Here is a 23203-nt window from a genome sequence, read left to right as displayed (position 1 = left end):
CCTCGCCAGGACAGATTCGGCCTGTATGAGGGCCGAGGGTATCTCTCTGTATGTGGAGATCGTTCTGATCTGGACGAGGCTGTGAAGGTGGACCAGAATGGGTTACTGTGAAAGGGCCGAAAGCGAAAATGTTGCCGACGCTGAAAAGCAGTCTTAGGCCTGTGCTGCAGTTTGCTGCATCTAAAGACGCATACATCACATAGTCTCCAGCCATAGCAATTTGTTTGGCGAGATCCGCCGCCTCAGACGGAAGAGCCTGGTCCTGAATGGATTTTGCAAGGGCAACTGCCCAGAAAACCATTGCTTTTGCGACCCATGCTGCAGCGAAGGAAGGGGATAGAGGAACCTGAGGCTTCATATACTGAGCGAGCCAGGGAATCTATTTGACATTCTGTGGGATTTTTAATCAAAGCCCTATCAGGTACGGATAAAAGCTTTTTGGTAGCCAAAAGCGACACCGGTGGATCCACTAGTGGAGGTTCCGTCCAATCTTTGACAAGATCTGCGGAAAAGGGATACTTAGTTTCCAGGGCCTTTTTTCCCGTAAAGCGCTTATCCAGTCGCTCCCTGTGTTGCCGGACTATATCTAAAAAATCCGGGTGAGAGGCGAACACCCTATGGGATCGCTTGGTTCTTTTAAAAAGATACCGCATGATCCGGTGCCGAATTAGGGTCATCGTCAACCTTTAGCGCGTGATTGACGGCTTCAATGAGGGAGTCCACAGTCGACAAACTCCAGAGAATCCGGGTCCAAGGATGCCTCAGACACATTCGGAGTCATGTTTTCTGTGAGCCCCTGGAGAGGGTGAGCTGGAAGTGGAGCTACCAGAGGCTGAATGGCATGAACGCTCAGGAGAGGTAGTGCGGATCTGTTTTTTGGATGTCCATACCTCCTTCAGGTAAGAGCGGCCCCTGCTGGCCAATGATGTAAGGGAGGGGTCTCTTAACACAGGTAGACAAGTGCCCCGCTCCCCAGAGGGATCATGAGGGGATTCAATCGCATTGGCCAATGAAGCAGTGGATTGTGACAGTGACGGGGCCCACTCGGGGTGGGGGGCTAGATACACTGGGGTTGGTAGCGGCGGAAGGCTCCTGAGCACATTGGGCATCACAGGCTGAGCAGAGAGGCGAGCTTTGAGGCCGAGGAGCCTAGCAGGTTGTACACGCAGTGAAAAAGGTGGTATGTACCTTTGTAGTCTTTTTAGCCCTTGACTGCGACATGATGTACCCCAATATAAGTAAAAACACTGCTAGTGGAAGCGATGTGGGGTAGTGCTGCAGGGAAGCATTTAGAGCAGTCTCCTTATCCAGGTCCTGTGTCCTGCAATCTGATAAGGTGGGTAGGGGAAGACCGCATCCAGGAGTGCTGACACGCGCAGAAGGCGGCCGGAGCTGCTGTGCAGTGGGGGAAGATGGCTGCCGAGAGCTGGGAGGTAGTCTCGCAAGGAGCGAGAAGCGCCAGGTCTGAGGGCGGAGCCGCAAGAGTGATGCGAGCGGTGGGCGGGTCCTATCGGGATGCGTCCCACACTAGGCCGAAGCTGGGGACTAAATTTATGGCTTCGGCCGGCGCGTACCAGCGGACCGCCGGGAAAGATGCCGCAGAGCCCTGTGGAGTCCCTGCCGCTATGGAGCCCTCCTATGACCGCTGGAAAATGACCCCTCCTGGGTGGCACTTACCCCAATATGAAGGGGATTGCAGATGCAGCAAGTCAGAGCTGTGCCTGGGGTAGTTAGGACGCTGCAGGGTTGGGGGAGACTCCACCCACTATCCCCTTAAAAGGGGGGTTGAGAGGAACCGTCCGCCTACTTCCATCCGCTTTTTTCAGCGGCGATGCAGTGGGGGGGCTGCACGGATGCCACGATGGAGGGTGGTTCTGAGCATCCGAGGGTATAACCTGGTGAGCAGGGCAAAATGTCCGGCAATAGGCCTGGCTGCAGAAGAGGATACGTGGAGGTGACACTCCATGTGCTCGTCTGTTAAGGGAGGAGGGGAGATCGGTGCCCTTGAAGGGGCTCGTCGCCCTTAAAAACAGCCCAGACAGTGGCATCCCATGTCGCAGGAGAGGATATGGAGTGGCGACACTCTCCGTGCTCGCCTGTTGTTGGTTCGGGGAGATCGGAGCCTTGAAAGGTTCAGTCGCCCCTTCATCCGGGTAAAAAATTAAATAGTGAAAAAGAAAAAAAATCAAAAAAATCAGAGAAATTCTGGCCTGAATAGCAGACCCTGTGTGCCTCCTACAGGCACTAAGCTTGATTTGGGTCTGTGGAAGCCAGCATGAGGGAGTATACTGCAGGGGAGGAGCTAACTTTTTGTCTCAACTTAGGCTTCTTTCACATTTGCGTCTCAAAGCGTCGGCGCGACGTACCGACGAACGTTGTGCAAATTCGGCACAAAGTGGGCAGCGGATGCGTTGAACGCATCCGCTGCCTCCCGGGGAGGAGGGGGCGGAGTTCCGTCCGCGCATGCGCGGTAGGAAACGGCAGATGCAACTTACGGAAAAAACGTTCCCTTGAGCGTTTTTTTGTGACGACGGTCCACCAAAACATGACGCATCCAGTGCACGACGGATGCAACATATGGCCATACGTCGCGATCCATCGGCAATACAAGTCTATGTTGAAAAAACACATCCTACGGGCACATTTGCAGGCTGCATTTTTTCCCCCAAAACAACGCATTGCGACTGAGGCCAAACGACGCAAGTGTGAAAGTAGCCTTAGTGTCAGCCTCCTAGCGACAGCAGCATAACACCCATGGTTCTGTGTTCCCCAATGTGGCGAAGGAGAAAAGCCAAGGTAAAAGCGAATAGTTGTACGCCTGGTCAATTGTCTCCTCTCCGATCAGTGGAGACCCTTGTCTCCTCTGCTACTTGCAATAGGGGTTGAACCTTTGGCAGTAGTAATTCGTAGAAGGACATAAATGGAATTCAACACTGAATTAAGGAAAAGAAGGTGATATTGTATGCAGATGTGACCTGCTGTTTCTGGGGATGCGAGTGACTTTCTTTGGTGAGCATGATGGCGACCATTTCCAGCTTTGGAGAAATTTGGAGCTTGGCAATAAACTGGTTTAAGTCGGTCCTGCTCTCCTTGGTCTCCAGACATGCTTCATTACAATGCACTAATGTTCTGATGCCAGAGATGTCTAGGTTTAAATACTTGAGTATTCCAGTATCCTCTAAAATTGCTAAGAATTAGCAACTTAACTGCTCCCTCTATTAATGAAATTTAAACAAAAGATACTGGCCTGAACTAAATTATACAGTATATTCCAGTTGTGATAAGGTTAAACTTAATTAAAATGATACTTATGCCCCAACTCGCATACTTTTTGGATAATGCCCTGATTTGACTCTTCCAAAATAGATTTGACAAAACAAGTCTTATTTAGGGACCTCATATGCTGACACGGTCAACAGCGTATTAAATTAGAAAAACTACAAAAACCCAAAGATGAAGGCAGTTTAGCACCAAATAATCCATAACTTTACTATTTAGCATCCCAAAATCAACATTTATAAGGTTGGGGGGAAGAACACCATAAGTAACTCTGTTGGGAGTGTTTTTCAACATATGGTGGGGTAGAGTTCATTACTTTCCAATTTTGTAAGTGCTCTTTTATATACCCAACAATAGCACTCATTGAAAAGATTGGAATAAAATTAAGCAGTTACAAAACATCACTGCTTTAAAAAAAAAAAATGGACACCAATTTGGGACAATAGCAATATTCCAGAGTGTGTGTCCCTGCAAGGCTTTGATTACTGGCAACAGTTTGGGGTCCAGAAACGAATTCATTTATTAGAAGAAAATAGTTTTCAAAATGTTCAAGAGACTGCAGGAAGAAGCATTTCCCTTACAACATAACATTTTCTACAGCATTATAAAACTACGCCAGCATTTCAAACTCAGTTTAAACCAACCACCAAATTTGTGAAGGTGGATATAGTGGATAATAGGATCACAGAGAAATACCAAAGGGCTTATATCTCTGATTTACAGTAACCTTGCACACATGTACCTTATTCGGTACCCCCAAAGTACTAAAACTAAATGGGTTAATGACGTGGGAACTGTTTCAGATGAGATGAGAGTCTCCTCTCCTTCACACCCGGGACCGCTCCTTGCACCATATGAGGCGACCTCAGAGCTCCGCACACACCGTATAAGACAACATCGGGTGTATAAAAAGACCCCTGAATTATACGGCGAGTATATCCTAAACTCTATATTTTAAATGGAAAAGTTGGGGGTTGTCTTACACGCCCAGTCGTCTTATACGCCGGAAAATACAATAATATATAAATATCTAACAAATACTTAAATGGAACATTTACAATGAGATGTGTTTTGGTTGCTCATGGAGAAGCTTCATGTGGCCCCTAGCTCTTGAATTATACAACTACAATACAATGGCCTGGTTAAATATTGGTAATGTTACGCAACTTACGGTCTCCAGAAATGTTATTATATGCTGTAGTGTGAAATATACAGAATGCATTCAGACCGTGACAGACCAACATCGCTGGTCATACAATTACAGATAGACAATGATCATAGTTACACAATCTTGAGAGCGGTTTGCTTATTGTCTACATGCTTTTAACTCACAAATATTTGTATATTTCTCTATGTTTGTTCATGTAAAACATGGAGGTTTGTTTAACCTCTGTCTGATGTGGATTTATGTAATCCTTGGGAGGGCGATGCAGAAACCAGAGTTAAACAGTGTAAATCACTATATAAGGCCATAGAAACATAACTAAGCCAGAAGCAGAAAGTTGGATACCTATACTTATACGTGTACAGTGTTGTGACACCTGCAAGTGTGGATATCCATGCAGTGTTGTGAATTTCGCAGGGTTCTCTGTCTTGGTGTTGCTTCTCTGATATTCCAGACGGATTATGTTTAAAAGCTCCTTGGTGATTATTTGAGTATATGTACTTAATCTTTATATGTTAAAATATACAAGACGTATGCAATCATACAATTCCTTTAATTTAGTTCTTTAAAATAAAATTTCGTTATATCGCAAGTAGTACCCTTCTTTAACCCCTTAGTGACAGAGCCAATTTGGTACTTAGTGACCGCGCCAATTTTTACAATTCTGACCACTGTCACTTTATGAGGTTATAACTCTGGAACGCTTTAACGGATCCCGCTGATTCTGAGATTGTTTTTTTGTGACATATTGTACTTCATGTTAGTGGTAACATTTCTTCGATATTACTTGCGATTATTTATGAAAAAAACGGAAATATGGCGGAAAATTTTTAAAATTTTGCAATTTTCAAACTTTGTATTTTTTTGTCCTTAAATCAGAGATATGTCACTTAAAATAGTTAATAAATAACATTCCCCACATGTCTACTTTACATCAGCACAATTTTGGAAACAAAATTTTTTTTTGTTAGGGAGTTATAAGGGTTAAAAGTTGACCAGCAATTTCTCATTTTCACAACACCATTTTTTTTAGGGACCACATCACATTTGAAGTCATTTTGAGGGGTCTATATGATAGAAAATAACCAAGTGTGACACCATTCTAAAAACTACACCCTTCAAGGTTCTCAAAACCACATTCAAGAAGTTTATTAACCCTTTACGTGCTTCACAGGAACTGAAACAATGTGGAAGGAAAAAATGAACATTTAACTTTTTTTTGCAAACATCTTAATTCAGAACCATTTTTTTTTATTTTCACATGTGTAAAAACAGAAAAGTAACCATAAATTTTGTTATGCAATTTCTCCTGAACATGCGAATACCCTATATGTGGGGGTAAACCACTTTTTGGGTGCACCGCAGAACTTGGAATTGAAGGAGCGCCGTTTGACTTTTTAAAGGCAGAATTGGCTGGAATTGAGATCGGACGCCATGTCACGTTTAGAGAGCCCCTGATGTGCCTAAACAGTGGAAACCACCCACAAGTGACACCATTTTGGAAACTAGACCCCTTAAGGAACTTATCTAGATGTGTGGGGAGCACTTTGAACCCCCAAGTGCTTCACAGAAGTTTATAACGTAGAGCCGTGAAAATAAAAAATCGCCATTGTTTACACAAAAATGATCTTTTCGCCCATAAATTCTTATTTTCACAAGGGTAACAGGAGAAATTAGACCACAAAAGTTGTTGTGCAATTTCTCCTGAGTACGTCAATACCCCATATGTGGGGGTAAACCACTGTTTGGGCGCACGGCAGAGCTCGGAAGGGAAGGAGCGCAGTTTTGGAATGCAGACTTAGATAGAATGGTCTGTGGGCGTCATGTTGCGTTTGCAGAGCCCCTGATGTATCTAAACAGAAGTAACCCCCCACAAGTGACCCCATTTTGGAAACTAGGCCACCCAAAGAACTTATCTAGATGTGTGGTGAGAACTTTGAATGCCCAAGTGCTACACAGAAGTTTAGAATGCAGTCGTGAAAATAAAAAATATTTTTTTTTCCACAAAAAAGATTTTGTAGCCCCCAAGTTTTTATTTTTACAAGGGTAACAGGAGAAATTGGACCCCAAAAGTTGTTGTCCAATTTATCCAGAGTACGCTGATGCCCCATATGTGGGGGTAACCCACTGTTTGGGCGCACGGCAGAGCTCAGAAGGGAGGGAGCACCATTTGACTTTATGAGCGCAAAATTGGCTGTCGTGTTTGGAGACCCACTGATGTACCTAAACACTGGAAACCCCCCAATTCTAACTCCAACCCTAACCCAAACACACCCCTAACCCTAATCCTAATCACAACCCTAACGATAATCACAACCCTTACCCCAAAAAACCCTAATGTCAACCCTCACCATAACCCTAATCAAAACCCTAAATCCAAACACACCCCTAATCCTAATCTCATCCCTAACCTCAAACCTAACCCTAATCCCAATACACCCCTAATCCCAACCCTAACCTTAACCCTAATCCCAAACCTATCCCTAATCCCAAGCGTAACCCTAATCCAAACCCTAACCCTAATCTCAACTCTAACCCTAACTTTAGCCGCAACCCTAGCCCTAACTTTAGCCCCAACCCTAGCCCTAACCCTAAATTTAGCCCCAACCCTAACCCTACCTTTAGCTCCAACCCTAACCCTAACTTTGGCCCCAACCTTAACCCTAAGGCTACTTCCACTCTTGCGTCGTTTGGCATCCGTCGCAATCCGTCGTTTTGGACAAAAACGGATCCTGCAAATGTGCCCACGGGATGCGTTTTTTGCCCATAGACTTGTATTGCCGACGGCTCGCGACGTGCACTGGATCAGTTGTGTTTTGGCGGACCGTCGGCACAAAAAATCGTTCAATGTAACGTTTTTTTGTATGTCGCGTCTGCCATTTCCGACCGCGCATGCGTGGCCGTAACTCCGCCCCCTCCTCCCCAGGACATAGATTGGGCAGCGGATGCGTTGAAAAACTGCATCCGCTGCCCACGTTGTGCACAATTTTCACAATGTGCGTCGGGCCGACGCATTGCGATGGCCCCGTACCGACGCAAGTGTGAAAGAAGCCTAACTCTATATTTAGCCCCAACCCTAACCCTAAATTTAGCCCTAACCCTAACCCTAGCCCTAATTTTAGCCCCAACTGCTTTCTCCTGCCGGCCGGCAGATGGCGGGCGCACAGCGCATGCGCCCGCCATTTTGTTTGCCAAAGAAGACGCCGGTGGCCAGGAAAAGAAGCAGGAGGACCCAGGGACACCGGTAAGTATAATAGGGTCCCCGAATCCCCCTATTTCTCTGTCCTCTGATGTGCGATCACATCAGAGGACAGAGAATTACACACCACTTTTTTTTTTGTGATCGCCGGTAAACAGTTAATTACCGGCGATCACAAAACAGGGGTCGGTATAACCGACCCCGATCATGTTCTTTGGAGTCTCGGCTACCCCCGGGCAGCCGAGACCCCAAAGAACCCCCCGATGCCGGCCGGCGGGCGCACTGCGCATGCGCCCGCCATGTTTTTGCCAGAAAAAGATATCGGCGCCCATCGGGAGCCACGAGGAGCACCAGGGGAGACAGGTGAGTATTGGGGGGCTATCTGGGACCCCATTTCTCTGTCCTCTGATGTGCGATCACATCGGAGGACAGAGAAATTAAAAGGGAAATCACGTTTTGGGTTTTTTTGGCGATCGCCGGTAAACGGTTAAATACCGGCGATCGCAAAAGCGGGGTCGGTAAAAAAAAACCCCGAATCATGTTCTCTGGGGTCTCGGCTACCCCCGGCAGCCGAGACCCCAGAGAAAATCGGACTCTGGGGGGCGCTATTTACTTTTTCCACGGCGCCGTTACGGCGCTGTGGTTTAAGTACCCTTAACTGCCGCCGTTAAAAGGCGTATCGGCGGTCGTTAAGGGGTTAAAGCCGCATCCGAACCTTATAGTGTTAAAATCTTGGCAATACAGATGCTTGAACCACGGTTTCCTTCTTTGGAAAAATGTCACGGCTTTAATGAATGATCATATTATGATTTTTTTTTACTAGAAAGATGTGCAACGCAGAAGCTGTTCTAGCAAGATAGGGGGATCAACAGGGGATCTTTGTTACCTCTTGTTTTCTGTTGTACTATAAAACTTAATAAAGACTATCTGATTAAAAAAAAACTGCAAAAACCTGCTGACAGTTTCCCTTTAAGTGGTATAGCTGCCTTGAGCCTCTAATCTCTATATTCATATACTAATACATATGGTAAGAAAGATTAATGCTTTGGTTTGGTGGGGTCTCAGATATATGCTACAGCACTTAGCTCACACTTTTCCTGTTGTAACTATAAATTGTCTAGCACAAGTCATTAAAGATATTGTACCAAAAACCTTCAGTAACTGACATGAACAATTGTTTTCTAATTTTATCTTAATGCCTGGTGAGCAAGGAGCTACAAAGTTTTTCCACTGTTCTTAGAGACTTACAGTACAATACAAAGGTTTTAGGCAGTTGTGGTAAAACTGCGATCAAGTAAAAATTCTTAAAAAAAATTAGAAAGATTAATTGTAATTGTCACCTGAAATAAGTACACAGGGACTGGAAAGTGATCTGAGTGGATTCGGGTTGCTTCTCTTCAGTGATTCTTTTCTACACAAAAAAAATAAAAATAAGTGCAATTCCCAGTTTATGTGATCATTTTATATTCAGTTATACCCATCAAAGACAAAAAAAGAAAATATTTAAATAAATTAAGTTACATTCATTATATTGACATAATGTACACTTCCTACTTGCATATTCTTACCATTAATGAAAACAACTGATCTCGTCTTGCCAGACGGTCAGGGAAAAAAACTGCAGCTCCATTTAGTAAAGTGTTAGTAATTTCTTGTATGAGTGCTTGGGAAGACAAAGAGGAAATGTCCATGTTGTTCATAGCTGGAATGAGAGAGAATCGTGTGATTAACCAAACTGTGACACTAAGGCTATGTGCACACGTTGCGGATTTTGATGCGGATCTGCAGCGTTTCCACAGCTGCAGATCCGCAGCAGTTTCTCATGAGTTTACAGTACAATGTAAACTTATAGGAAACCAAAAACGCTGTGCCCATGCTGCGGAAAAAGCCGCGTGGAAACGCAGCGGATTATTTTCAGCAGCATGTCAATTCTTTATGCGGAATCTGCAGCGGTTTTCCATCTGCTCCAATAGAAAAATGCAGATGGAAAATGAAAACCGCAGCAGAATCCGCATTAAAAACCGCGATAAATCAGCAGTAAAAACCGCAGCGGTTTTGCACTGCGGATTTATGTGCACATAGCCTAATAGACAGGAAAAGCAATCAATTCCTAATTGGTGCTTATTCTTGTGCTGAACATGCATACAGGGGACATAAGTCTACAGCCCTGTTAAAGTGACGCTTTGTCATGAAAAAAAAAAAAACTATCAAGAAGAATAATTTCATAACTATTTCAGGCACTTCATCGGGGACATAGGAAACCATGGGTGTATGATTGACCATACACAATAGGCAGGTAAGCAGCAATTACTGTTTTACCTTGTTAAAATAAAAACCCCATATACTCGCCTCCCATTCCGCCACTCACATGAGGTTATGTCACATGAGCCTAGTGCCCAATAAGCACTGTCTTCACTATCCCCGCCTTCAGACATATTGATCAACAACAGGAAGTCAGGGCTGAGACTGCTCTTAGACTTACTCTTGAGGTTTGAATTGTCTGAAGGCAGGGAAATCGATGCCAGCGCTGTTTCGGCACTGGGCTCACATAACCTCACGTGAGCCGTGGGAATGTGAATGCAGACACCGCTGACAAGGCTCTGGGGGAGTATATAGGTGTTTTTATTTTAAAGCGGCTATACATGAGGAATAAAAAGGGGTTGTCCAAGTAGCTGATGACCCCTTTACAAAAAACAAAATCGGATACTCCTCCTCAATAGGCTAGTGGAACCAAGCTATTCAGTTTAGCTTGGTGTCTTGTAGGATGCATACACAGGTGCTTATATTTTTCATCCTTTATTAAACTTCTACTCATTTCTCCCTTAGGCAAGGGAAACATAATGGAATGGCCCCTCTATAATCCAGACAAAAAACCAAGAACAATTTGTAAAGGGCTGCAGAACATGTTGGCTCTATAGAAATAAACATTATTATTATTATTGCCACAACACTTCTGCCTGAATGCAAGAATGTTTCCTGACGCAGTCAACATTCGTGCACTGGTTCGGAGAGTCCTTGCCTTTGTCTGCTACCTGCCTGCACCCCCCATAACGTGGAGTGAAGAGGATCTTGGGTCCAGTTTCAAGCCTCTTCAGGACAGTATAGCCCCTACGCTAACTCCTTCTGCATTGCGAAAGCCCATTGACCCATGTTCCCCTGTGTCGTGGCTCCCGTGACACGACGCCTCAACCATCTGAAAGTGGGGCCTGTTTTTCCTCAAGTCGTCCCTGCTTTCCACAGATTCTACCACTTCTTTGCGGTCCTATCAGCACTATCCATGGCTTCCATGTTATCTTCCCAGGACCTGGCACTCCAGTTTAGTACTCAGCTTCTGTTTCAACCTAGTCAACTAGGTCTTAATTAATGTCTTAATTGGGAAAACCCATGAACAGAATAGTAAGAAATATGAGAAAAAGGAACCCACCTTTACACAAGTGAGCGTATAATTCCTGAGCATACTGCACTTGGTTAGAGTTAGGGGTGGAAGCTTCCACAGTGAGGGTACCAGAACAGCTCTGAAGTAGCTGCAACAGAATAGTCTGCACAGAAATATACTCTTCTCTAGGGCTGTGGGGAGAAACAACCCGAAAATTAATATATCTTTATCCATCATCAGAAAAGCTTAATTGGCAACAAAATAATCACTCCTTACAGATTCTATTAATTTTTCATTACAAGTCATGGAAAAGAAACATTCCTATTCGGTGAAGAGCTATTCTCCTATGTAAGAATAGTGCAACATATCATTAGAATGACATACTGATCATAGTGCATAGTGGTGATCCCACATATCTACTGTGCAGGGAACTGCAAAACCGCTCACTTCACAGGGGAAAGCAACAAAAAAACCTGCTGCTTAAAGGGAACCTGCCAGCAGAAAAAAAATTGCTATTAACAAGCAGATATGGGGTTAATCTGCAGCTTAAAGACATTATTAACCAACCCGCCGCCAGCACGTAGCCAATCACTGCAGGGAGAAAATCAACTTTATTCCCCCCAACAATATTCTGGTTTTAGTAACGGGGGCGACGCCAGTTCAGTCACTGCTCTGAGCATACAGAGCGGTGGCTGTAACTGCGCCCCCGGCCCTGACTGACAGCCGGCCCTAATGCTGAGCCAGTGTCAGTCACTGCTCTGAGCATACAGAGCGGCAGCTGTACCTGCACCCCTGGCCCTGACTGACAGCCGGCCATAATGCTGAGCCAGTGTCAGTCACTGCTCTTAGTATACAGAGCAGTGGCTGAAGCTGCATCCCCGGCCCTGACTGACAGCCGGCCCTAATACTCAGCCAGTGCCAGTCACTGCTCTTAGTATACAGAGCGGCGGCTGTAATCACGCCCCCGGCCCTGACTGACACTGGCTCTGCATTTGGGCCGGCTGTCAGTCAGGGCCTGTGGTGCAGGACAGCCACCGCTCTATATACTCAGAGAAGCGACTGAACCAGCGCTGCCACCGCTCAGGAACTGAAACGCTCAGAATTAGCTTAAGGATCCACGGGTGAACAATACAGTAGTGCTAGAATAGCAACTCCATGAAGGAAGGTCCTGACCTGGCGGTGAGAGGCCAAACTTTGTTGAAACAGGATTGAGAGTGCAGAGACCTGGCCCTTGAGGGAACCAAGAGACAAACCAGACTCTAGTCATGAGTGCAAAAAACGCAAGTATACATGGAAGAGGAAAAAGTCATGGAAGCGGTGTGTCTATCTTCACACCAGTGAAAAAAAAGCTTTTCAGGAGCGATGATAAATTCCTGAAGAGAGTTTTCTCACCCTGATCATAGTCTGAATGACCTGGGGAGAGAAGCATCCCTTCCTCGGGACTGCAGCTTCAATGATCATGCCATTAAATTGATAGGTGCCAGAGCTGCAGGCACTTAGGTGCTGACTTTTGGCATCTTAGTGGTGATTGTGTGGTCATACAACGATACTGGGGGCAAGTGATTAACATGCTGTCACAAATCATTAGAGCCCAGTAGATTGTACACCAAAACTGTGTATCGGGAGTTGTAGAAGGGGAAGTGTGGCCCCATTATGATAAAAAAAAAATTTCTTTGTGAGACTATGTTCCTTGCCAGGAAGGCAATAGCACTGAGATGGATGAAGGTGGATGGGCCTCCCACAATAACACAGTGGAAGAGACTAGTTAATGATATAATACAATATGAGAACACCGAATATAAGAATAGAGAGAGTCCTCAAAATAGGGGTTTGTGTACTCACCGTAAAATCCTTTTTTCCGAGCCATTCATTGGGGGACACAGACCGTTGGGTGTATGCTGCTGCTACTAGGAGGCTGACACTAAGTGATACAAAGAAAGTTAGCTCCTCCCCTGCAGTATACACCCTCCTGCTGGCTCTCAGCTAACCAGTTCGGTGCAAAAGCAGTAGGAGATCAATAACAATACATGAGAATATAGAATGACAAATTATAAATAACAAGCACAAGCTAATAATAGGGTGGGAGCTGTGTCCCCCAATGAATGGCTCGGAGTAAAGGATTTTACGGTGAGTACACAAAAATCCCTATTTCTCCTTCACCTCATTGGGGGGACAGACCCTGGGACGTCCCAAAGCAGTCCCTGGGTGGGAACAACATCAGATCAGGCCTTGTGAAATTGCTACTTACAAGTGCGCCACCGCGGCCTGCAGAGTCCGCCTGCCCAGACTCACACATTTGTGGAGGATTGGAAATCATAGTGCTTCAAGAATGCGTGCGGACTGGACGAACCGGCAAGGTTGCAGGCGTGCACTGCTGACACCTGGTGCCTAGAAACCTCGATAGACAGGGAGATAGGCTGATATCTAGCACGGAAGGACTCCCGGATGGTGTAACGAATCCACCAGGCTAACATGGCCGATAAAACGGCGAAACCCTTCCTGACGTCATCAGGGAACCGTCCTATAACTGTGAGGTAGCCCAAATAAAGCGTCTAACCTTCGGAAGGACGCCATCTTCGAGACATACCTACATAGAGCAGGCACCATGTCCAGATATGGGGAACCCATTCCGTTTTGTGGACTGGTGTGGAAAGAGATGAGGAAAAAACGATACCCTCATAACTGTGGGAATACCATACCACCTTGGTAACAAGGGACGGGGATGGCCTGAGGCCAACCTTGCTTTCATGGTAATAAGGGAAAAAAAGGCTGAAAGAACAGAGAGGCTAGCTCCGAATACTCGTCAGGATGAAGAGATCAGAGAAAAAAGGGGGCGACCTTCCTGATAATAAAGTCTGTTCGGATCAAAAAGGAGTCTACTGTAAGACTCCTAGGAACATTAAGGGAAGAACCACAGGTGAAGAGTCCCTGCGAGGAAGTCCATATTTGCAGTTTGTTGCAATAAGACGGAAAAATACTAGTTCCGCAATCGAGAAAACCTGACATGGTCAGTGAGGATCTCCCAGTATCACTGGGGCCCTTCCTGTTTCCGAGAAGATCTCGGAAGTAGTGGAAGAGGGGTTATGTAAAATGGAACCATGGAAGAACCAGAGCATGTACTGCGATGGCTTTTAGATCTGGAGGCCAAACCATGAACGTAGAGTACATTGGCGTTCAGTCTGGACGCCATCCGACCTACATCTGGAGTTCTCTCGAGAAGACAGATCTGATGGAAGACTTCCGAGTGAAGTTCCCACTCACATAAGGCGGGACCCTGACGGCGTCTACCACCCAGAGTTCTACTCTTGAGATGTGTAGTGCCGAGATCACCAAATGATAGATCGTGGCCCAACAGAGAATGTGAGGTACCTCGGCCATGACGCCTGACAGTGGGCATGTGCTAGATGATTGCCGTATGGCAGAGACGTGGGATTGTCGGGTTGAATCGGGTGGGATGACCCGCCAAAAGGCAGTGGACCTGCTGTAGAATTAGCCGTATCGTTCGGATCCCTAGAACAATGAGTAGTCACTAATAACCGCTGAACCGGGAGAAAGGATCTCCCCTGGATTAGGAAGGAGCTCAGAGGCTACCCCCTGAAAGCCTGATTGACCTGCAGGAAATGAGAAGATCGAAGCAAACAGCTTACATTGTCGTCACCAATTTCCCTCAGAATCCACCTAGCAAGGCGAATGGAATGAGGGAGAGAGGACAAATGCGCGAGCTCCCTGTTGAAGGGCAACGGCCTTGTCTCAAGGGAGAATGACCGACCTTCTGGAAGATTCCAGGATCATCCACGAAAACGGTAATTAGACCTACCGGTAATTGTATTTCCAGGAATCCATCCTGACAGCACCATTGGAGGACATCCTTCTTACCCTCAGTGGGACAGGAACAACAAACGGTTAAAAGGAATCCATCCCTCTCCACCCACCAGTGATTTTCCAAGTACCACATCTGGATGAATGCAAAAAAAAAAAAAAAAGTTTATTCAACAAATTTACACCAATGTTACATCACATTAGTTTATTAATACAAATTTGCAGTGGGAGGGAACTAGTAGTGCTGTCAGGATGGATTCCTGGAAATACAATTACCGGTAGGTCTAATTACCATTTTCCAGTTCACCACCTGACAGCACTATTGGAGGAATACCAAAGAATGGAAACCAAGTGTGGGACTACTGCATGTAATACTTTTCTACCAAAAGCTAATTGCTCTGATAAGACATCTAGTTTATAGTGTCTGGCAAAAGTAGAAAGACTGGTCCAAGTCGCAGCCCTACAGATCTGTTCTGCTGAAGCTCCCACCTCTCTGCCCATGATGTAGCAATAGCTCGGGTTGAGTGGGCTCTAAGGATATCTGGGGGATCCTTCCCCTGGGCTGTATACGCTAGGTTTACAGTAGTCTTAATCCACCTAGCAATGGTTGACTTCGCTGCCTTACAACCTTTATTTGGTCCCCCATACTGTATGAACAGGTTCGTGTCTCGTCTCCAAGCTTCAGTCGCCCCTAAGTATTTCAGAACCGTCTCTCTAACGTCAAGGTTATGATAGACCCCTTCCTTCGTGTTTCTAGGGTGTTGGCAGAATGAGGGAAGAATTACTTCTTTGTTTATGTTTGTAGATGAGACTACCTTGGGGAGAAAGGCTGGATTAAGTCTTAAGACTATTCTGTCGTCAAAGATCCGGAGGTACGGATCCTGTATGGATAGAGCCTGCATTTCCCCCAATCTCTTAACTGAAGTGATGGCTACTAGAAAAGCTGTTTTAAAAGAGAGATTGGCTATGTCCATGTCCTCTGATAGTAAATATGGGGATCTGCACAGTGCATTAAGGACCAAATTCAGGTCCCAAGGAGGAGACGATTTCCTCACAAGAGGTCTCATTCTTTGTATGGCCCTAACAAATCTTGCTATCCAAGGATGGCAGGCTAATGATGAGTCAAAAACACACTAAAGGCCGCAATCTGTACTTTTAAAGTACTAGGCCAGAGGCCTTCTTTAAATCCAAGTTGTAAAAAGTCAAGGATTTTAGGAGTGTCTGGTTTTGAGGTATCTATAGGAATCTCTCCTAAGAAAGAGCAATACCGCTTCCAGATCTTGTTATAGATCACTGAAGTCACCGGATTCCTGCTTGCCTTGAGTGTGGTGATAACCTCTTCTGACAGGCCTCTGGATCTTAAGGTACCTGTTGTGAATTCTGTGGCAGAGCTCCCTCCTGTGGTCACAAGTGGTACTTCGGCTGATTCTCTCTGTGAGCTTCTGTTGGTGGAGGGAAGTGGTACTGCGGCTTCTGAGTTTCCTCCCTCAAGTGATCTGGTGAGGTCGTTAGGTGCTTCTCTACTTAACTCCACCTAATGCTTTGATCCTGGCTTCCTGTCAATGTTCCAGTGTTGGACTTGCTTTTCCCTGGATCATTCCTGTGGCCTGCTGCTCTGCATAGCTAAGTTCTTCTTTGCTATTTGTTAGCTATTTTTTCTGTCCAGCTTGTCTAATTTGTTGCTGGAAGCTCTGGGACGCAAAGGGTGTACCTCCGTGCCGTTAGTTCGGTACGGAGGGTCTTTTTGCCCCCTTTGCGTGGTTTTCTTTAGGGTTTTGTGTAGACCGCAAAGTTACCTTTTCTATCCTCGATCTGTTAAGAAAGTCGGGCCTCACTTTGCTGAATCTATTTCATCTCTACGTTTGTCTTTTCATCTTAACTCACAGTCATTATATGTGGGGGGCTGCCTTTTCCTTTGGGGTATTTCTCTGAGGCAAGGTAGGCTTATTTTCTATCTTCAGGCTAGTTAGTTTCTCAGGCTGTGCCGAGTTGCATAGGCAGAGTTAGGCGCAATCCACGGCTGCCTCTAGTGTTGTTTGGAGAGGATTAGGGATTGCGGTCTGCAGAGTTCCCACGTCTCAGAGCTCGTTCTATGATTTTGGGTTATTGTCAGATCACTGTATGTGCTCTGACCGCTATGTCCATTGTAGTACTGAATTGCCTTTCATAACAGGTACCGTCACACTTAGCGACGCTGCAGCGATACCGACAACGATCCGGATCGCTGCAGCGTCGCTGTTAAGTCGCTGGAGAGCTGTCACACAGACAGCTCTCCAGCGACCAACGATCAGGGGAAAGACTTCGGCATCGTTGAAACGGTCTTCAACGATGCCGAAGTCCCCGGGTAACCAGGGTAAACATCGGGTTACTAAGCGCAGGGCCGCGCTTAGTAACCCGATGTTTACCCTGGTTACCATAGTTAAAGTAAAAAAAACAAACGCTACATACTTACCTACCGCTGTCTGTCCCCGGCGCTGGGCTTCTCTGCTCTGGCTGTGAGCACAGCGGCCGGAAAGCAGAGCGGTGACGTCACCGCTGTGCTCTGCTTTCCGGCTGCCCGGCGCTCACAGCCAGAGCAGAGAAGCCCAGCGCCGGGGACAGACAGCGGTAGGTAAGTATGTAGCGTTTGTTTTTTTTACTTTAACTATGGTAACCAGGGTAAACATCGGGTTACTAAGCGCGGCCCTGCGCTTAGTAACCCGATGTTTACCCTGGTTACCAGCGAAGACATCGCTGAATCGGCGTCACACACGCCGATTCAGCGATGTCAGCGGGACCTCAACGATCAAAAAATGGCCCAGGCCATTCCGACACGACCAGCGATCTCACAGCAGGGGCCTGATCGCTGCTACGTGTCACACATAGCGAGATCGCTACTGAGATCGCTGTTGCGTCACAAAACTTGTGACTCAGCAGCGATCTCGCTAGCGATCTCGCTATGTGTGACGGGGCCTTTAGAGTCAGGCGTTCAGGATCCAGGCAGAGAGCTGTAGTGAATCCGGATTGCTGTGTAACACTGGATCTTGGCACAGAAGGACCTGCCTCTTCGGCAGGAGGATAGGTGTTTCTGTCGTCATTCTGGATAGAAGAGAAAACCAGCTCCTCTTGGGCCAAAATGGAACCACCAGGATTACAGTTGCTCTTTCGTCCCGTATCTTCCTGAGTGTTCTCGGGATCAGTGGCAGGGGTGGAAAAGCGTACAGAAGACCTTCTCCCCAATGTTGAGATGCGTCGACTCCCGCTGCTCCCTCTAGAGGATTGAGAGAGAAAAATGCTCTGGCCTTTGCATTTGATCTGGTGGCAAAGAGATCCACTAGAGGCGTCCCCCCACCGCTGGCAAAGATTGCTGAACACTTCTGGATTCAATTCCCATTCTCTGGGATCTACTGTCGTTCTGCTTAGAAAATCTGCTACCTGGTTTTTGGCACCCACCAGGTGAACTGCCGAGATGGACCGGACGGATTTTTCTGCCCATCTGAAAATCTGGTCTGCCAAGTGCTGTAGAGATGGATGTCTTGGGCCTCCCTGGTGCCTTAGAAATGCCACTGCTGTCACGTTGTCAGACAGAATCCTCACGTGTCTGTCTCTGACCTGAGACTGGGCCTGGTAGAGCACTTTCCAAATTGCATACAGTTCTCTGAAGTTTTATGACTTGGCCAACACTTCTGGACTCCACTTCCCTTGGTAGTATGTCCTTCTTATGTGCCCGCCCCATCCGTACTGACTGGCGTCTGCGGTAACAGTGACACAGGGATAGAGGATCCATGGAACTCCCACCTTCAGGTTTTCCGGGACGGTCCACCAGGTTAGGGGACTTCTTTACCGAATGAGAAAGAACCATCTTCTTCTCCAGATAATTTTGCCTTCTGTCTCAAGATTTCAGGATTTGCTTCTGTAACCCCTGTGAGTGAAATTGGCTCCATTTCACACAGGGAATACAGGCTGTCATTAAGCCTAGAACTCTCATTGCTTCCCTTACAGAGGAAGTGCTTTTTATGAACCGATATATGTTCTCGATTAACGACTTCTGTCTTCCCTCTGGTAGAAAAGATGTTCTGGTGTTGGAATCTAATATGACCCCAAAAAAATTTATTCTGGAATTTGGAATTAGGCATGACTTTTCCCAATTCACAAACCACCCCAGATCTTGTAAAATATAGAGTGTGAAGTCGCGGTCGATCTTGAGAAGCTTCTCTGACCTCGCCATTATCAAAAAGTCGTCTAGGTATTGTACTATGGCAGCACCTTGATTCCTTAGATAGGCGACTACTTCTGACATTAGTTTGGTAAATATCCTTGGGGCCGAGGCTAGGCCGAAGGGAGGACACTTGAATTGAAAGTGATAAACTACCCCTCTGTTCGTCAGGGCGAATCTCAGGAATTTCTGGTAACAAGCGTGTATTGGGACATGGTAGTATGCATGCACTCTTTAGATCCAAGGTGCACATCACCATGTCCTTGTCTATGAGAGGTATTGTGGACTTTATAGACTCCATCCTGAATCTCCTGTACCTTATCCATTTGTTCAGGGGTTTCAGATTTATAATCGTCTGGGAGTCTCCCGATGTTTTTTTTTATTGAAAATAGGTGTGAATAATGGCCCTTGCCTCTCTCTGAGATGGGTACTGGGACGATTGCTTCTATTTCTAATAACTCCTGGATGTCTGGCCACATAGGAGAGTTTAAGAGGGGAGAAAATCTGGTTACTACGAACCTTTCTGGAAGAGGACTGGTGAATTCTACTTTGTAACCGTGAGCAATCACCTGCAGAATCCAAGGGTTTTTGGATATTTTCTGCCAACCCTCCAGAAACCTTTGTAATCGACCTCCCACTCTGATGTCATTTATTCGGTTTCCCTGAACCTGAACCCTGGAAGATGGAGTCTCTACCTTTTCCACCCATGGGATAGGACCATCTCCCAGTCTTCCCTTTCCCCCTGTAGTCTGTCTTCTGACTAGGTCGGAATCTACGAAAGGGCTGGAATTTTTTTAGTATTTTCCTCAGGGAACCCTTTCTTTTTGTGAGGCTTTTTCTAATATGTCGTCTGGAATAGGCCCAAACACTTTACCCCCTGAAAACGGAATCCCACAAAGTTTATTCTTTGACTGAATATCGCCTGACCAAGTCTCTAACCAGATTGCTCTTCTGGCTGCATTGGATAAAGATTCGCTTCTGGCGGCGAATCGTACAGATTCCACCAAAGCGTCTGCCATGAAACCTGTTGCCAGCTTTAGTAATGGTAGGGATTTGAGGATAACATCTCTAGAGGATTTAGCCCTGAGATGTTCTTCCAGATTGTCCATCCATAAATGCATGGACTGGGCTACCGAGGTTGCTGCTATATTAGCACGTATTATTGCAGCCGAGGATTCCCAAGTTCTCCTCAACAGTTCATCTGCTCTGCGATCCATTGGATCCTTCAATGCGGAGGAGTCTTCAAACGGAATTGCCGTCTTCTTTGCCACTTTTGCTAATGGCACATCTATCTTAGGAACTTCATCCCAAACCTTTTTATCGTCTTGATTATAAGGTAAACGGAGTCTAAAGTCTCTAGGTACCACTAGCCTTTTCTCCGCCTCCTGCCATTTTCCTAATATCATGGAACGGATATGATTATTAACCGGGAAAACTTTAGTGAGTTGAGTATGCAGACCGCCAAACATTTCATCTTGGATTGAGGTTTCCTCTTGACTGTCCTGTAACTGCATGGTGTTACGTACTGCATGTAGGAGTTCATCCATATCTGCTGCCGAGAAGAGATATTTCCTCTTCCTAATGGTTCTTCCCTTTCTTCTTGATCCGACCCCTCCGTATCTTCTTGGTCAGAAGAAGGGCTGGACTCCCTCGGTCTTTTCCGCGATGTTTGCGGTTCTGTCTGGCTGGTCTGGGGAAATTCAGGCTCGAGATGGATGCCTAAACCTCCTGATGTATCATTACTCTCATATTAGTTATGAATGACGTCTGTTCTTCGCCGACGATCTTAGATGTGCATGATTTGCAGAGCGGTTTCTGCCAGTTTTCAGGAAATCTAGATGCGCAAATGGGACATTTATTCTTCCCAGCCTTTTTCTTTTCAGGTGCGGGGTTGGGAGGCTCTCCTTGCCCCTGTGACAGCTCTGGCCCCTCAGGTCTGGTGGATTCCTCCATTATAAAAAGGTACAATAGCCGGGTGCTCCTTATCAGGATTGCCTGCGGCACATAAATCCACATACCCCATTTTTAGATTGTTCTTTACCTGGTTGATCCTGCCCTCCTTACCACGTCCTACGCGGTCTGACCGTGCTGAAAGACCTCCTGAGGCCGGCGCTGGCATCCCGCTGTCTGGCGCTTGTCGCAACCGGAAGGGACGCGGCCGTCGGCCGGAAGTGACACGACCGCTGGTCCTGGAGTTAGCAGTGGCTGCCGCGCTGAGAGCGCTCACCGCGGCCGCATGCTGGGATTGGCTGCCGTGTTGGAGATGGCCCCCGCATACACCCCCCAGTAAACAGGCGCCCGGACTGAGAGCCCCCAGTATGGAGGAACTGATCCGATCCAAGGAGCAGCGCTACACTGGGGAGGCTGAGGGACCCCCCATCGCAGGTATCAGCCGCAGATATCTTGCGGCAGAGAAGGGAAAGGCTAAGCTTGCCATTCCTATCCATAGTGGGACAGGAAAAACACTGGTGGGTGGAGTGGGGAGGGTCCTTTTAACCGCTTGTTCCTGTCCCACTGAGGGCAAGAAGGATATCCTCCAATGGTGCTGTCAGGTGGTGAACTGGAAAAAGATATTTGCTGGGCTCGAAATTAGGGAAAAACTTGTCTATGTTTAGCTGCCAGCCCAGGAGAGAGAGGGTATTGCAATAGATATAGACGACTCAGCGCAGGGCTGGAAGAGCGGCTAGAAAGTCGACCAGATAGCGCAGGACGACCACGCCTCTAGGGTGCAAGAGGAACATAACGGCCGCCATAACCCTTGCGAACACTCTGGGTGCGGTAACAAGGCTTAAGGACAAGGATGTGATTTGAAAATGCTGTTCGTGAAAGGGAAAGCGAAGGAATTTTTTGAAGAGGGGAAGATATAGGAATGTGAAGGTAAGCATCCCAAATGTCGGTGGATGTGAGAAAACTCCACATTTATCCGTTAAAGTAATGGCTGAGAGGAGGAGCTCCATCCGAAGAAAGAGGACCTTGTCAAGCTTGGTAGAAGTTTGAGGTTCAGGGTCGGTTTTACTTAGCGGTCCCCTTTTTGGAACCAAGATCCCTTAGATCTAGACCGTCCTGGACAACTGATCCACTGCTGATTGGTCTATAGGAAATATGCAAACTTTTGTTATTGCTTGTGGAACACTCCCAACTTCTCACCGAATAACCGATCACTCTGGTAAGGGAGTGATGTCAGAGGCCTTTTGAACGCAGAGTACATTTCCATTCTCTGAGCTTTAATGTCCTTCTGAGTGTAATGGCATTTGCTACTGACAGCGCCACTCAGGTAGATGCATCCAAGAGGCGTGAAGCAGTTAGTCTGCTTGCCCAATTGACCAGCTGTACAGTCTTCAGGAAAAGGTTACTGTTAGAAAAGAAAATATTGAAGGCCTCTGATCAGGAGACCATTGCTCTGGCAACACACGCGGCGGCTAAGGAAGGGTAGAGCGCTGAACCGGAGGCCGCAAGGCGGAAACGAACCAGATTGCGATCTGTCAGTCCGTTGTCTTATTAATGGATGACCCATCGAGCAGGGATACCGGTAGGTATACTACAGGAGATTCTACCCAGGTTAATCTGCCAAGTTGCAGAATGCACGGCTGCATCCAGCAGGTCAGGAAAAAAGTAGTCTCTTGCTAGTGCCGCTTTCTTTGACGGTCACTTATCCGGACACCCCTGTGCGGGTGACTGACAAGTCATGCAGAGTTGAAATGATGAACCCGTGATCCACCATCCTCTTAACAGGGGAGTGGAAAGGGATCTTCCGCCTTCTGCTATAAATAGTGGTGATGCGGAGAGAGGGGGGGGGTTTCTGGGTGGACAGGGCTCATTGTCCGGCGTTAGGCTTGGCTGCAGAAGAGGATACATGGAGGTGACACTCCATGTGCTCGTCTGTTGACAGTGTGAGGAGATCGGTGCCCTTTAAGGGACCCGTCGCCTTTAAAAAAAAATAAAAAATAGTCCAGGAATTGCATCCTACAAAACAGGAGAGGATACGGGGGCGCCACTCCATGATCTTAAATATTGGTGGTGAGGGGAGATCGGTGCCCTTTAAGGGACCAGTCACCTCTAAAAATCAGCCCAGGCATTCCTATGTAGAGAATCCGTTGAAAAACAGCGTGAGCAGAAACGGAGTCCTCAGCAACCTATGGAGTGCGGGAGACGGGTTCAATAAGTAAATCC

At 46.6% G+C, this 23203-nt stretch overlaps 1 protein-coding gene across 1 annotated transcript in view; it reads right to left on the bottom strand.

Moving 5' to 3' along the window:
- Window positions 1-23203, bottom strand: part of LOC138670277 (zinc finger ZZ-type and EF-hand domain-containing protein 1-like) — a 306056-nt gene that overhangs the window by 172919 nt on the left and 109934 nt on the right. The window contains exons 15-17 of the mRNA XM_069757472.1: window positions 11068-11210; window positions 9212-9345; window positions 8984-9054 (exon numbers count right to left, since the gene is read on the bottom strand). Coding sequence (XP_069613573.1) covers window positions 8984-9054; window positions 9212-9345; window positions 11068-11210 — 348 coding nt within the window. The remainder of the gene's footprint in view (window positions 1-8983; window positions 9055-9211; window positions 9346-11067; window positions 11211-23203) is intronic.

This window comes from Ranitomeya imitator, chromosome 3 (genome assembly GCF_032444005.1).
Source record: "Ranitomeya imitator isolate aRanImi1 chromosome 3, aRanImi1.pri, whole genome shotgun sequence".
Taxonomy (NCBI): domain Eukaryota; kingdom Metazoa; phylum Chordata; class Amphibia; order Anura; family Dendrobatidae; genus Ranitomeya; species Ranitomeya imitator.
Note: the sequence above shows the minus strand (reverse complement) of the source record. Positions and strands in the feature narration are given on the sequence as shown.